A 13,289-nucleotide genomic window follows, 5' to 3' on the forward strand; every position below is an offset into this window, starting at 1 on the left:
ATATGGAATTGTAATATAGAGACAATCGCATTAAATGATTACTATGAAAACCTTGTTACTGCATCTCATTAGTGAAAAGCAAATTGTATTCTGCAGACACTGTAATATCACATCCATCACTCTGATATCAGACTTCCAAAAACCTCAAACTTAGTAACGTGACCTACTAACATCAGGACTTTTAAAGCCATCTTTAAACTGACTGAAAGGATTTCATACTGAGGAAGACAGCAGTTTTCAGATACTTAAAGGAAATGTATATTTCCCCAAAGAAAGTTCATTAAAACTAGTTATGGTTGTTTGGGTGGGTGTCCACCCATACAAATCCTTCCCTTAACTGGACATTTCCTCTATTTTATCATCCTTTAACATACCTTAATTCCCATACATCACATTCATCACTTTCACTGGCAGATTCTGCCCTTCTATAAAGTCCCATTCACCTTTGTTACAAACAGTAACAATACGATACACCTCTACCCAGACATAACGCGACCCCATATAACACGAATTCGGATATAACACGGTAAAGCAGCACTCTGGGGGAGTGGGGCTGCGCACTCTGGTGGATCAAAGCAAGTTCGATATAACACGGTTTCACCTATAACGCGGTAAGATTTTTTTTTCTTTTTTTTGGCTCCCGAGGACAGTGTTATATCCAGGTAGAGATGTACATATGGCACTTTCCTCATGCTTATACTAGATTGCAAAACCTTAACTCTCTGACTTCTGTTAGACATGTGTATGGTGTGTTTTCCCATAGGTAAGTATGAGGTCTGAGTCTTGCAATGAAAGTGGTGGATCTGATGTGTGGGAATTAGGATCTGTTAAAGGACACCTAAAATGGGTGTTTCCTTTTATTTTAAAGGGGACTATATGCTGTTTTTCTGTTTGGACACTACCTACACAAAGAGATCCTGGTCCATGACTAGGGATCTTTGATGCTATGGGAATATGTTCTTAATATATTTAATACAAGACTGCCATTAATCTGTGTCTCAGTTCTTTATAGTGGAGGCTATGCAGAAGTATCTCCCTTTTTTTTTTTTTTTTCTTTTTTTTTTTTAAAAAGGATAGCAAAACCTAATCTTTCTGGGAACAGTATGGCTAAGTGGATGAGACTTGATTCTGTCAAGGTAGAGACCTGGGTTTTACTCCCAGCTCTGCCAGAAAAGTGATTGTTGTGTGCCTTCTCTGAGCCTAGTTACCATATCTGTTAAGGTGGGGTGAGAAGGGGATGAAACTGGAAGTCTTGCTCAGTCATAAAAACTGAAGTATACTTAACACCACTCCAACCTCACTCTCTAATCTAGTTTAAAAATAATTGGATTCTGTTCTTATTTTTTGCCAACGTTCTATAATTCAGCAAATTTATAAAACATTTATAGTACAAGTGTGCAAAGACCATAATTAGGATAAACACAAATACAAGGGGAGGGGCATACAATCTAAGACAGAAATAGTGGAAGGGATGATCTCTCCCTTTTGGCAGACAAATAAAGTGACAAACTGACAATTTTATTGCATGCTTTGGGATTTTGTTTAATTTTTAATTGAAAGTAGGGCGATAGGAAATGGCAGGAACAGGGTTATCAAGGGCTAAACTTTCCTTTAAATGTTATTTATGAATGGTTGTAGAAGTGGAGAATTCCATAACTATTGGAGTAAAATTAGAATTCTTCTTGCCCCCAGTTTGGATCTTTGGACTGTATTGATGTAATTTTGGCTTTATTTTCTTTTGACTTTAAGTGGATGAGACTGATCTCCTCCCAACTACTTAACTTTGTCTTCCCCCAAAAAGCTGATTACATCTTTCCTCTTGTTCTTCATTCAGGCACTTGCAGTACATCATTCCAAGCCAAGATGTTTTTAATGTTTGTTTGCATGGGAAATATTACTCAGTGGCATTGCAAGACTCTCTCTCTATAGTGATCATATTAGCTGTACTTTTCCTTAAGATCAACCTGGTTCTGTCTACATTTATATTTGGAGGAATTGCAATATTTGGCATTTTTAAAGCCGTTCAAAGCCTTTGACAAACTAATCAGTTCCTACAACATCCTGTGAGGTACATTTATTCATCTTTATAATAATGCTGTGTATATAAACTGAAGCAGCAATAATTTATGCCTTCACTGCAAGAGAGCATCCTCTATGCTCTCTTGCAATCTGTATGATACATGCATATATGTTTAAAAGCCTTCAAAACTCCATTTAGCATATCTGTTTGTATGAAAGGTGCTACCCAAACACCGATATTGAAGCAGATTTGGTTTCTTAAAGCTGATCTTTAAATAAAGGAACATAGGTTTTTGATTTTCCCCAAGTCCTCTGAATTGGAGATGGACAGACAAGTTCAGTTAAAGTAAACCAGTTTGAACCTATTCTCAAGCTTAAATTAGGACCTCACTGTTCCCATATGTGCCCTACTACCCCCATCTTGATACTTCTGCCTTTGGAGATCTTGTGGGGCTTGGCAGGATCTGCTCACATTTTTTTGAACGAGTCTTGCTTATGAAAGTAGGGGGATTCATAGCACTCTGTAGGAGAGCTTCTGAACACCTTGTTAGGGTGGGTAAAAACCATATATTCCTCCAATTTGGGTAAGACCTCAAATAGCCATCTCCTGCTGCCTCATGGTATTCAGCAAATCTTCCCTCTCAATATTAGACATAAAATGAGGCTCAAATCCAGCAATAAAGTCACATAATGACAAGTTATATAAGTGAGCTTGTGTGCTTTAGCAGCTTAACCTGACAGGCACATTCCTGAGACAAGAGCGGAGAGGTAATATCTTTCATTAGACCATCTTCTGTTGGTGAAAGATGAGCTTTTGAGCTTACACAGGGATCTTATATCCATGGATATAAACTGGCCTTCAGGAAGTTTAGACTTGTAATTAGATGAAGGTTTCTAACCATCAGAGGAGTGAAGTTCTGGAACAGCCTTCCAAGGGGAGCAGTGGGGGCAAAAGACGTATCTGGCTTCAAGACTAAGCTTGATAAGTTTATGGAAGGGATGGTATGATGGGATAGCCTAATTTTGGCAATTAATTGATCTTTGACTATTAGCAGTAAATATGCCCAAATGGCCTGTGATGGGATGTTAGATGGGGTGGGATCTGAGTTACTACAGAGAATTCTTTCCTGGGTGTCTGGCTGGTGAGTCTTACCCACATGCTCAGGGTTTAGCCATATTTGGGCTCTGGAAGGAATTTTCCTCCAGAGCAGATTGGCAGAGGCCTGGGGGTTTTTTGCCTTCCTCTGCAGTGTGGGGCAAGGGTCACTTGCTGGAGGATTCTCTGCCCCTTGAAGTCTTTAAACCACGATTTTAGGACTTCAGTAGCTCAGACATAGGTTAGCGGTTTGATACAGGAATGGGTGGGTGAGATTCTATGGCCTGCGTTGTGCAGGAGGTCAGACTAGACTATCATAATGATCCCTTCTGACCTTAAAGTCTGATTCTATAATCTTCTTCAGGTCACAGATTCCCAGCATTTGACTCAAGTTAGTATTACAGGCTTTGACTTTTTTTTTTTTTTTTTTTTTTTTTTAAGCGAATCTTTCCCTTGGAGACTTGATAACAAGTTTCTCCAGAACAAGCTGCAGGAATTTCAGAACTAAGGAGCCTATCTCCTACTGAGTGATAGTTAGCAAAGCTCAGACTTATTTCCTGTTGATAGGTAGCCTAGCCAATATTTCCCTTCCAGTGTTGAACCTTTAGTTCTGATCTTTTACTTCAAGAAAACCCACATTTCCTCTAAACCACACTTCAGTTCCCTAGGACTTGGTTGATCTCTAAGATAGATATTTCTGAGGACATTCTGCTCCAAAAAAATTAAAAATTGTGCCAAAAAATTATAAATTCTGCAAGTTTTATTGGTCAATAAATAAATGCAGAGGCTCCAGCATGGCAGTGGGGAGCACAGGCCACTAGCTCCACAAAATCACCCTGCAGCCTCCCTAACCCCCCAACCCACCCTTGGGATACCGACTCTAGTGGTGAGGCTGCACCTGACCCTGACACAGCACAAGGCCTGGGCCTGCCCCTGAAAAACCCTGGAGCTTTGTCCATCTGTACCAGGTGTAGGGCAGGCAGGATCCAAGTGTGGAGGGGCTCAGTATGGGGGGATCCAGGTGTGGGGTGAGAGGATTCTGTGTGGGACAGTCTGGGTGCAGGCAGCTCAGTGGGGGGGTATAGGTGTGTGGGGATCTGGATGCACAGAGGCTTGGGGTTCCAGTTGCAGAGGCAATGGGACTCTGCAGGGGCTTTCAGGTGAAGGTGGTTGGGGCTCAGAGGAGGGGTCTGTGTGGGGGGGAGTCTTGGGGGGGGTCTGGGTGCTGGGAGAGTGGGGCTTGGTGGGGTGGAGGTCTGGGTGCAGCTAGTTGGGGGTCAGTGGTGTGGAAGTCTGGATGTTGGAGCTCAGAGTGGTGTAGTGGGGTGGGGCTTGGCAGGGTGGGGGTTTGAGTGCAGGGAGCTCAGTGGGGGTGGTCTGGGTGCAGGAGTGGGCATCCAGAGGCAGGGGGTCTGGGTGCAGGGAGGCTCCAGATGTAGGGATTGAGGTTCTGTGGGGTGGGGTTAAGATATGGAGGTTCTTGGGGAGGGGGGGTTCTGAGTGTATGGGGTGAGGCTTGGTGGGGGGCATCTGGCTATGGGAGATCCAGATGCATGGGAGTTGGGTGGATGAGGGAGCAACTCCCTATACAGTGACCTCTCCCCCTGCAGTTGAGGAGTGATGGGTTCAGGAAGCAGGGGAGGATGCTGAGCTTCCTGCAGCTGTGGGAGGTTTCTGGGGGTGGTTCTGACACAGCCCCAGCCACTCTTTGCAGGGGAGGAAGTCCCATCCTCTCCCTTCAGCCCAGCCAGAATTAGCAGCTGATCCCGGCTCAGGGTAGGAGCCACTGGCTGTGGTGATTTACCTTTCCATTGGCTGCTCCGGGTGCCTGAAACAATGTACCTGTGCAGCTAGGAAATGGTGCGTGACTGCTCTTGCAGCTTCCCTTTGCTTCCCTGTCAGAGAGTCACTTTCCTGCAGGGAAGCAAAGAAATCTGTGGGAGTCATGAATTCTGCACCTGCACAGTGGCATAGAATTCCCCCAGGAGTAGATGGAGGATAAGCTCAAACCTTAGATGCTCAGATACATAGCAAAAGGTCCAACATAAGAACCTACGTAGATGGATTACTTGAAGAGTGTGCAATTCTTGTTTCCTGCATCCACTCTACATTGGACTCCCATTTTGGCTCCTTTGCCATCCAGAGATATAACCTCAGGGCCAAAGAAGGGCAAGCAAGAAGGAAGAGAAAAGATGAGAATAATATATTGGCTATAGCCTTTGAAATATGACTGAAGGAAAATACAGAATTAAACTGCAGGATACACTCATACCATACATGGGCCACAGACCTATTAATGAGTTTTCCTGGAGGGGCAACAGTAGGGTATATATGAAGGAACCACTTTTCTCCTCCAGACCATTTTTCCTTAAAAAAAGACTAGTGAGGCAGTTCCACTCACCCATTCTAGGACTTAAAAAAAAAAATGACAGGCATATGCCTTTTCTTGGCGTCCTGCTGCCACAAAAGAATATTTGTTGATTTTTCTTTTTTAATCTCATTTCTTGTTGCTGATTATGTTACATTTACTGAATGAAAAGTCACCTCACTATGTGAGCTAGCCATTATCTGGCAGGCACTTAGCATGCTCTTTTACACGCTGCCTGTTCCTTCTGCGTGATTTCTAAGCCTTGAGTAGTAAGCACAGCTTCGGCAGTGTGATATGGATTGTGACAGATACCCATTTCCATACTGGGCTAATATCACCAAAATATCACTTGAAACCATTTTTCCATGATTCCAGGGCTGACTAGTTTGTTTCTTCCATAGGGGAAAGCAATATTTTAAGTTCACATCCATGCTATCGTTCTTGTTCTCATGTTTTGCTACAGATATTAAAAGCTATATATAAGGCCTTGGTTTTGTTATTAAATGCTTTTCTTACATATGATCTTTAATGAGTTTTCAGTGAGGTGAAATGGCAAAACAGTAAGCAGTAAAAACCTTCCTTGAATATGTTTCCATTTATAGGCTATAACATGAGATAAATACATAAAAGCACAGAAGAAAAGGGAAAATGGAAACCTGATAATAGTGCAGAAGATTCTTACAATTCCATTAGCTATTTTGATTTTGTAAGCCTAAATATGGACCTAAAATTAGTGCTGACAAAGCCCTACAAGAGGGTCCAGTTTTAAAGTTCAGAGAATGAATTCAACTACTATTTGTGTCTGGTGTTGATTCGAGTAATAAAGCATTAACAGAATGCAGTTTAACTCTGCTTCACTAGGTGGAGCCTCTAGGGTCCAAATAGCTTTATCTATTTTTGATTTCATTGATGTAGATAAGTACAATAATATCCTTGTGAAAATGAATCTGGAATTAAAATAAAATTTTAATTCTATGCTGCCAATTCTAAACTGCTTTGAGCATCAATGTTTTCTAATTTGTATATTTTGCTAGTAATGTTCTTTGCAAGTCCTGTTAGTAGACACTGTAAATTATTAAAAATAATTGCTGGAATGATACCATTTATTTATACTTGTGAGCCTTAAGATACTAAGTGTTTAATTGCTGCAGAATGCATGGGAAGATGGTAAAAAGGGTAATCTGGAGAAATCATGGGCTGCATTATGCTGTTTCATAAACTCGTTTGCCTAGTTTTGTGTGTTCTGTAAGAGTTTTGTTGCTCTTCACCTTTCATATCAGGATCTCTGTCTTACAAAAGCTGGGTAAACATTAGCCATCTGTAAAATGAGGATAAACTGAGGTACATCAAAGTTAAGTGACTTGTCCAAGGCTGTAGTCAAGAGTTGAGCATTGAACGCAGGTCTTCAGTTTTCCAGTTCAGTTCTCTAACCACTAGACTGTACTCTTGAGTTCAGCAATTTCTGCAACTAGTGAACTTTTGCAATGAAATATGCTCATTTAGTAGACCACTGTTTACATGCAAGATTCCTTTTAATGCTAGCCCAACTGACGACAAAATGAAGTTCATAAGTTCTAGCATATTGACTTGATTTTGTGTTTTTGGGCTAGACAGGATTCCTGTGGCTGAAATCTCAAATCTTTTAATGTAATGTTTGACTTGCAAAGCAAGTAAAAGGTTTGAGGCTGACACGAAATAACTTTGGAATTTTTAGACATGCACTTTAACTTGCTGTGAAAGCACTGAATTTACTTGATAACTGAATAGTAACGTAGTTCAGAAGAAATTGTAATTTGCTTTTCTTGCAGTTTGAAGTCTAATTGAAAGAGGAAGATGGCAAGGCAGCTTTGCATTTTACTTTAGCAACTTTTCCCCCCTCAGTTTAACTGTAAGTAACTTGTATATCTTTACATTTTGGTAGAATTAAAGGCAGTGAATGAACATTGAATTTTATGTTTGTGTGCAAAAGCAATTCAGAATTAGTGACTAGTACTATCAAGCCTTTGTTTAAACAATTACTACTTACACTTTTAAAATAGAATTTAGCCCTTATTATAGATGTGGGGCTGACATCTTTGGAGAATGAAGTCACATCCACAGAAGAGATACAATACAGACATTGTCAGAATAGGCTTCTCCATAGTGTCCTGTCAGCATGCTGTACTGTTTGCTTGGATGATGCACCTTTGGGGTGGGAAGTAGGTTGACTCAGACACTCTACCTTGCAATTTTGACCTTTCTTGAGGCTAAGGTGCTAATTTGTGTCAGTTATGACTGCAGCTTTTTTAATGTGGATGGTTCAGACTGGACTGAAAATGCTGGTTTATTCCACGTAGGCTACTTAACTGTAGTCTGATAGTAACAACTGACTTGAGTGGGGCTGGATTTGAGGAACTTCAGTAGGGAATGGCTCCACATGGAATTACCAATTCCTCAAACTGGGGGTTCCCAAACTTTTTCGTTATGTGGACCACATCTCATGAGTCATCTACCCTTTCATTCATGATAGCGTCGCACTGCTGTGATCATTAGAGGAATCATTTATATGGAATATTGTATTTGCAGCTGTTAATGATTCATCATCACCATATGACTGACTGACAAGTCCTGTGTGGACCCCTAATGGTAACCATTGCCTGGAACAATATAGACGATTCAAACATATTTTTAAACTAAACTCATTGGCTTTTAGAACTAAGTTAACTGAAATCCCAATAAACTTGAATGCACTCAAGTTTTTAACAGGGAGCATTGGGTTGGTTAAAGAATTATGGTGGTGTTCCTAACTAATTCAGTTGGCTTTTCCTGATTAAGGAAAAGTGGAGCTCTTCAATGATATTTAAGGATGGTTATTGAAATAACTTGTTAGCACAATTTTCTCATTAGGTAACACGGCTTAAAATAACAAGAACAGCATAAGATGTTTTGGCTCTGTTAATCTTAGAAATTTGTAATGATCTAACATTGTCCTGACTAGGACTGCAATATTAAAGCTTGAATCACTTTTTTTCTGTCGGGAAACTTTTTTGAGTGCCTAGAGCCACACCGAAATGTGGCCAGCTATGCTTTTGAGGGTGGACTCCAGAGCGATACTACATTGCTTTTTGAAACTAAATTTCTTTTCATGGCTATAATGGACTTTTCTGATTTAAATAAATTGGTTTGAGGTAAGTTTATAGATACTAAACTTGGCATAAATGTTTAAAATTACTCTAAATACGAAGATAATTATACTGGTGTTCTAGGGTTCTCAATAATTTTTTTTGGTGGCCTCAGAGTGTGGCCACGAACTCTTGCTGGTGGCAGCGCTGACAATTTTCCCTAGAACACTTAATTTTAGGAAAAACAAATAAATTTGCATATATACATGTCCAAATCATTGTAATTTACTTATGTAGGGTTTTTTCAGACTCATTAATAAAAATGTACAGTGATCTCAATTCTTTACTGGATCTAAACAGAATAGAAACACTAAGTGCTTTGCATGTTCTTGTCTGTTGTTGTTTTTTGGTGGTGGGTTTTTTTATTTATTTTTTTTTAAACTTGCTAGATAGTAAGTCTGCTGTGAAAAGTGCTATTTGTATGTTTGTTAATATCACTTTTCACAGCAGACTTACTCAGCCCCAGCAAGTCCTTGGACAAATTAAGCCCTGGATGGAGAGGTGGGCAGGGAGGTCGCAGGGCCCAGGGATGATGACGTGGGTGGTGAGCCTGGGACAAGAGCCTGCTACCGCGTGGATGGCGCCCGAAGTCCTGTGGCTGAAGCCTGCCTGCCCCGCCCCCAGGAAAGTGGAGAATTCACCAGCTGCCTGCACCTCCAGCATTTGTCTTTCCAGAGGGGGCAGGGAGACTGTGGCTGCAAGAAAAGCCCCTGGTGGCCACACTTGAGAAACACTGTAAGACTGGCTGTACGTGTGTTCTGCTATGTGAAAATTCAGATGCTTAACTTGTTTATATTTATTGCATAACTGCAAATATACTTTGCAGTTGTATAAAGCCTCCAATTTGATATTCCAAAGTACATATCTAATGTAATGCATGTCGGTAAAAATGGGGAAATTGAAACACCAAGATTAAATAACTTGCCCACGGTCACACTTCAAGTATAGAACCTACTCCAGACTTTTTCCAGTTTTTAACTACAAGTTGATCCTTCCCTTTGTTATCAGAAAGCAAGTTAAAGAATTATAGGGTCAAACTTCTGATAAATAATTTTAGAAATCTTGGGTCTTACAGGTGGGAGATAAATGTAGAAAAATAATGTTTAAATTTAAAGTTCTGACGTGGAGCTCTACCAACTTGGAATGGTTGTAACTTACATTTATAGGCAACAGTTACCAGCTGAGATGAGCATTTGGCACACTGGAGCCTTGCTAGCTTGCTTGCTTTTGCAGCTCAGTGACTGCAATGAGACAGTAACATCCCCATTGAATCTTTATTACCCTCATTGTCTCCTGAAATGACCTGGATTTGGAGGCCACAGTATCAGGGGGAAGGAAGAGTCTTGCATACAAAAACTCCAGGTGAACTTACTAGTCAATGTGACTGCAGTACTGGTCTGTCCGCCTACTTGCCTCAGGATCCAAAGATGAGACTGAAGGACTTTCTTCTAGTCATCTTTTGATGGAGGTGGATGCTTCTCTGGTAAAGGATATCTCCATGCTTCAAGCATAGGTGTTAGGTTGGGCTTCCCTTCCCAAGTCCTCTGCTCTAACCAGCCTTTACACCTAAGAAAAGGGCAAGTAAAATCTTTCCCAGTCAAGTTCCATCAGCATCTGCATAGTAGAAGTTTTCATTAAATACATTTATATCCCTTATGGCTCAATTATAAGAGTGTAGCCAATGCAGTGTTGCCTTCCAGAGCCTGAAGACAAACTGCTAGTGCCTCTGCTGCTCCACTTTACCAAGCTGCAACAAAGTGAGAATTTACCAATCTTGTCAATTTTCCCAGCTGCTGCTAGGACCTTATGGGCAGTAATCATTGAAACTAACAACCAAGTCAATTTCACTCCGCTTTTTCCCCAACAGCAAAATTGAGCCTAGGAATCAAAAGACCTTGGGTATGGTGTTGTGTAGCAGAGCTGCTAAAAGGCTCTACATTGAGAGGTGGGGGAGATGGGGATTCCCTTGTAAGAATTTTTACCCCTCACCTTTCCCATAACTGGAGCAGAGGCTTGTTTTTCATCAGATGTTGCTCCTAATTGTTGGAGGACCCAGTCTTCTGGATTACTCTTTACTTAATAGGTTTAGTCCTATGGCTTCTGAATATCTAGTCCAGTATTGAAGTGGTTTAGGGAACAAAGGAAAGACTGATAGGAAAAGTTAGCAAACAGAAGTGTGGTGCAAATGAGATCTCTTGGGAGTCAGGGAACACAGTATAGATGAGGAAACACTGACAACCGTGTGGGCAAAGACACAATGATCCATTACAGGGAAGAGGCGGAAAGATGGTAGAACAAACGCAAGGTTACTTAACTTTATTTTATTAAACACTGAACGTGCTAAGCAGTGTACAACAGTTAAATTGCAAAGGATGTGGCTTTGAGCCCATGAATGCACAGAATTACAATGCCTGTGTAGACAAGAGGGCTTGTCTACATGGAGACACTCAAGAAAATTTATCAGAATTAACTTAAAGGTGTGAATTCAAAGTGGATTAGTTTAAATTGCATTAAATCCCTGTGTGGATGCTGTCATTCAGAATTAAAGTAGCCTTAATTTGGTTTAGCTTAATTCACTTTGGAAGCAATCTTTGCTTTTGATCAGGCTTTTTTCAAATTGTAAAACTTCCCCACTGCACAACTCAATGTATATTGATTTGAAATGTGGTACTTAGCAAAAGAAACATGGTTTATGAAATTGTACAATTTCCCAGTCCAGCCTCCCCGCTACTGCTAAACCTGGAAATCTGAAGCCTGCCTTAAAACATGTGGCTGTTTGTCATCCAACAGATGAAATAGAAGTTGTCTGTTTAAATTACACTTGAATGAAAGATCTCAGTGAGTGGGATGGAAATTTTCCTTGTGGTTCTAATTGTTTGATGTGTTTGCTATAAGCTGGTATTATTGGGTAAGCTGTATTTCACATGATTTGTTCATGTCAACGTGAGGAATTCTACATATGCCAAAATAGGCATATGTAGAATTAGAACAAGTAGTCGGCAGTGTGACTTCAAGGAAAATTTCTTCTTCAGTCTACTATTCTCCTTGACAGACCTTGACTTGTGTCAGCCATCTTTGTTCTGCATTTTCAGATGTGGCCCAAGTTTTCTTCTGGTAGACAACTTGGATAAGGGTTAGGCTTGCCGGTAGTCTAGATATTCTGTGGCTGAGGAAGTGGTCCACTGCAGAAAATAGTATAAGCCTCTTGCATTCCTTCAGTGGTAGAGCTTCAAGGAAGTTCTTGGACTAGGCCTCTGATTGTTTTGGATCAGTCTCCTTTGCTTTTTTCTGAGAAGTCTAGCTCAGGGTTTTCCCAAGGGTCTAGCTCAGGGTTTTCCCTAACCCACTTGTGAGAGTAGACTTGTGTTGTATTCTAGAATCTAGGTTTTTATTTCAAAATGAATATTTCGTTCCCCACTGTTAGAGATCTCAGGATCATTTTATCTTTGATTTTTAGCTGTGGTTCTTGTTGACTTTTAGCCAAACTTCCAGCCAGTCCCTCTGAGATTGGAGAGGGTACTGAGAGCAAGAGAAAAATTAACATCTGTGGTACTTGCTCATAAATTCCTTCCTGTGCATGTCAGTCCTCAGGTAAAGTTATTGTCAGAGGCATTTTACCTGCTTTACTTGATTTCGGCACTACTATTTTTATCAAGAGATTTTGAGAGGATCTCACTACTTATGTGTCAGAGGTACAAGGTGGTTCTGGATCCAGAGGCATTACACAGAAAAGACTAACCCTGTGGGTATCTTTGGGTAGTTTCCTTGATATCCTTTTGGTGAATCTGCCGCATACTGTATATATTTGTTCTCACATAGCATCTTAACATAATCCCATACCTTTCTCTTGGGCTGCTTTCAACCTCTTTGGGAATTCTGGGAAACAGGATAACCTTAAGTCACACTCTTTAGAAGGTGCAAAATACATGACAAACACTTCAGTTTATGTGTAGAATATAGCTATCCCACTAAATACTTTTTCCACTGGTTTGAGTGGGCCTGCTGATCAAAGTCTACAAAAATAACCTCTGCTATCCCTTTTCTTTTTGTAATTTGCAGGTGGCGACAGACAAGGTTGCAGGAAAGCTGAGTTCTACTCTCTCATGGGTGAAGAACACTGTATCGCATACTGTCAGTCAAATGGCCAGTCAGGTGGCAAGTCCATCTGCCTCATTACACACTACATCCTCCTCTACCACTCTTTCTACTCCAGCACTATCACCATCCTCACCAACACGGTTGAGTCCAGATGATTTAGAATTATTGGCTAAACTAGAGGAACAGAACAGGTGAGTGGGGGAAATGTGACTTTCATATTTTGCTCTTGAAATTGTAAAATGAAAACTAAAATAGACTTATTAAAATTATAGCAGAGGGCCCATTAAAAGTGTTTTTCCTGGACCAATATTTGACTCAATTTAAAACTGCTAGCTGCAAGGAAAAGAATGTGCATTTTAAATATTCTTAATCTGAGATTTTAAAAAAGCATCTGCGTTTTCAGAACCTCTAAAACATTATTTGTTACCTTTTCTAGCTTTATAGAAATCATTAAACATTGTTTCTAGAATTGTACTGACAACTGAAGCTGGAGCCCATGAGATTCTGGGATATAGTTTAAAGAGGGAGTCTCCAGTCCTGATGCTTT

General features: G+C 40.5%; 1 protein-coding gene across 6 annotated transcripts in view; it reads left to right on the top strand.

Moving 5' to 3' along the window:
• Window positions 1–13,289, top strand: part of EVI5 (ecotropic viral integration site 5) — a 55,021-nt gene that overhangs the window by 8,860 nt on the left and 32,872 nt on the right. For 3 of the 6 annotated variants that reach the window (XM_034779772.1, XM_034779773.1, XM_034779770.1), the window contains exon 2: window positions 12,704–12,933. In XM_034779772.1, the coding sequence (XP_034635663.1) occupies window positions 12,785–12,933 (149 nt within the window). In that variant the 5' untranslated portion in view covers window positions 12,704–12,784. Of the gene's footprint in view, window positions 1–7,291; window positions 7,372–12,703; window positions 12,934–13,289 lie in introns of those variants that run through there. The other 3 variants (XM_034779768.1, XM_034779769.1, XM_034779771.1) reach the window with 2 other exon arrangements.

The sequence above is a fragment of the Trachemys scripta genome, chromosome 8 (assembly GCF_013100865.1).
Source record: "Trachemys scripta elegans isolate TJP31775 chromosome 8, CAS_Tse_1.0, whole genome shotgun sequence".
Taxonomy (NCBI): Eukaryota; Metazoa; Chordata; order Testudines; family Emydidae; genus Trachemys; species Trachemys scripta.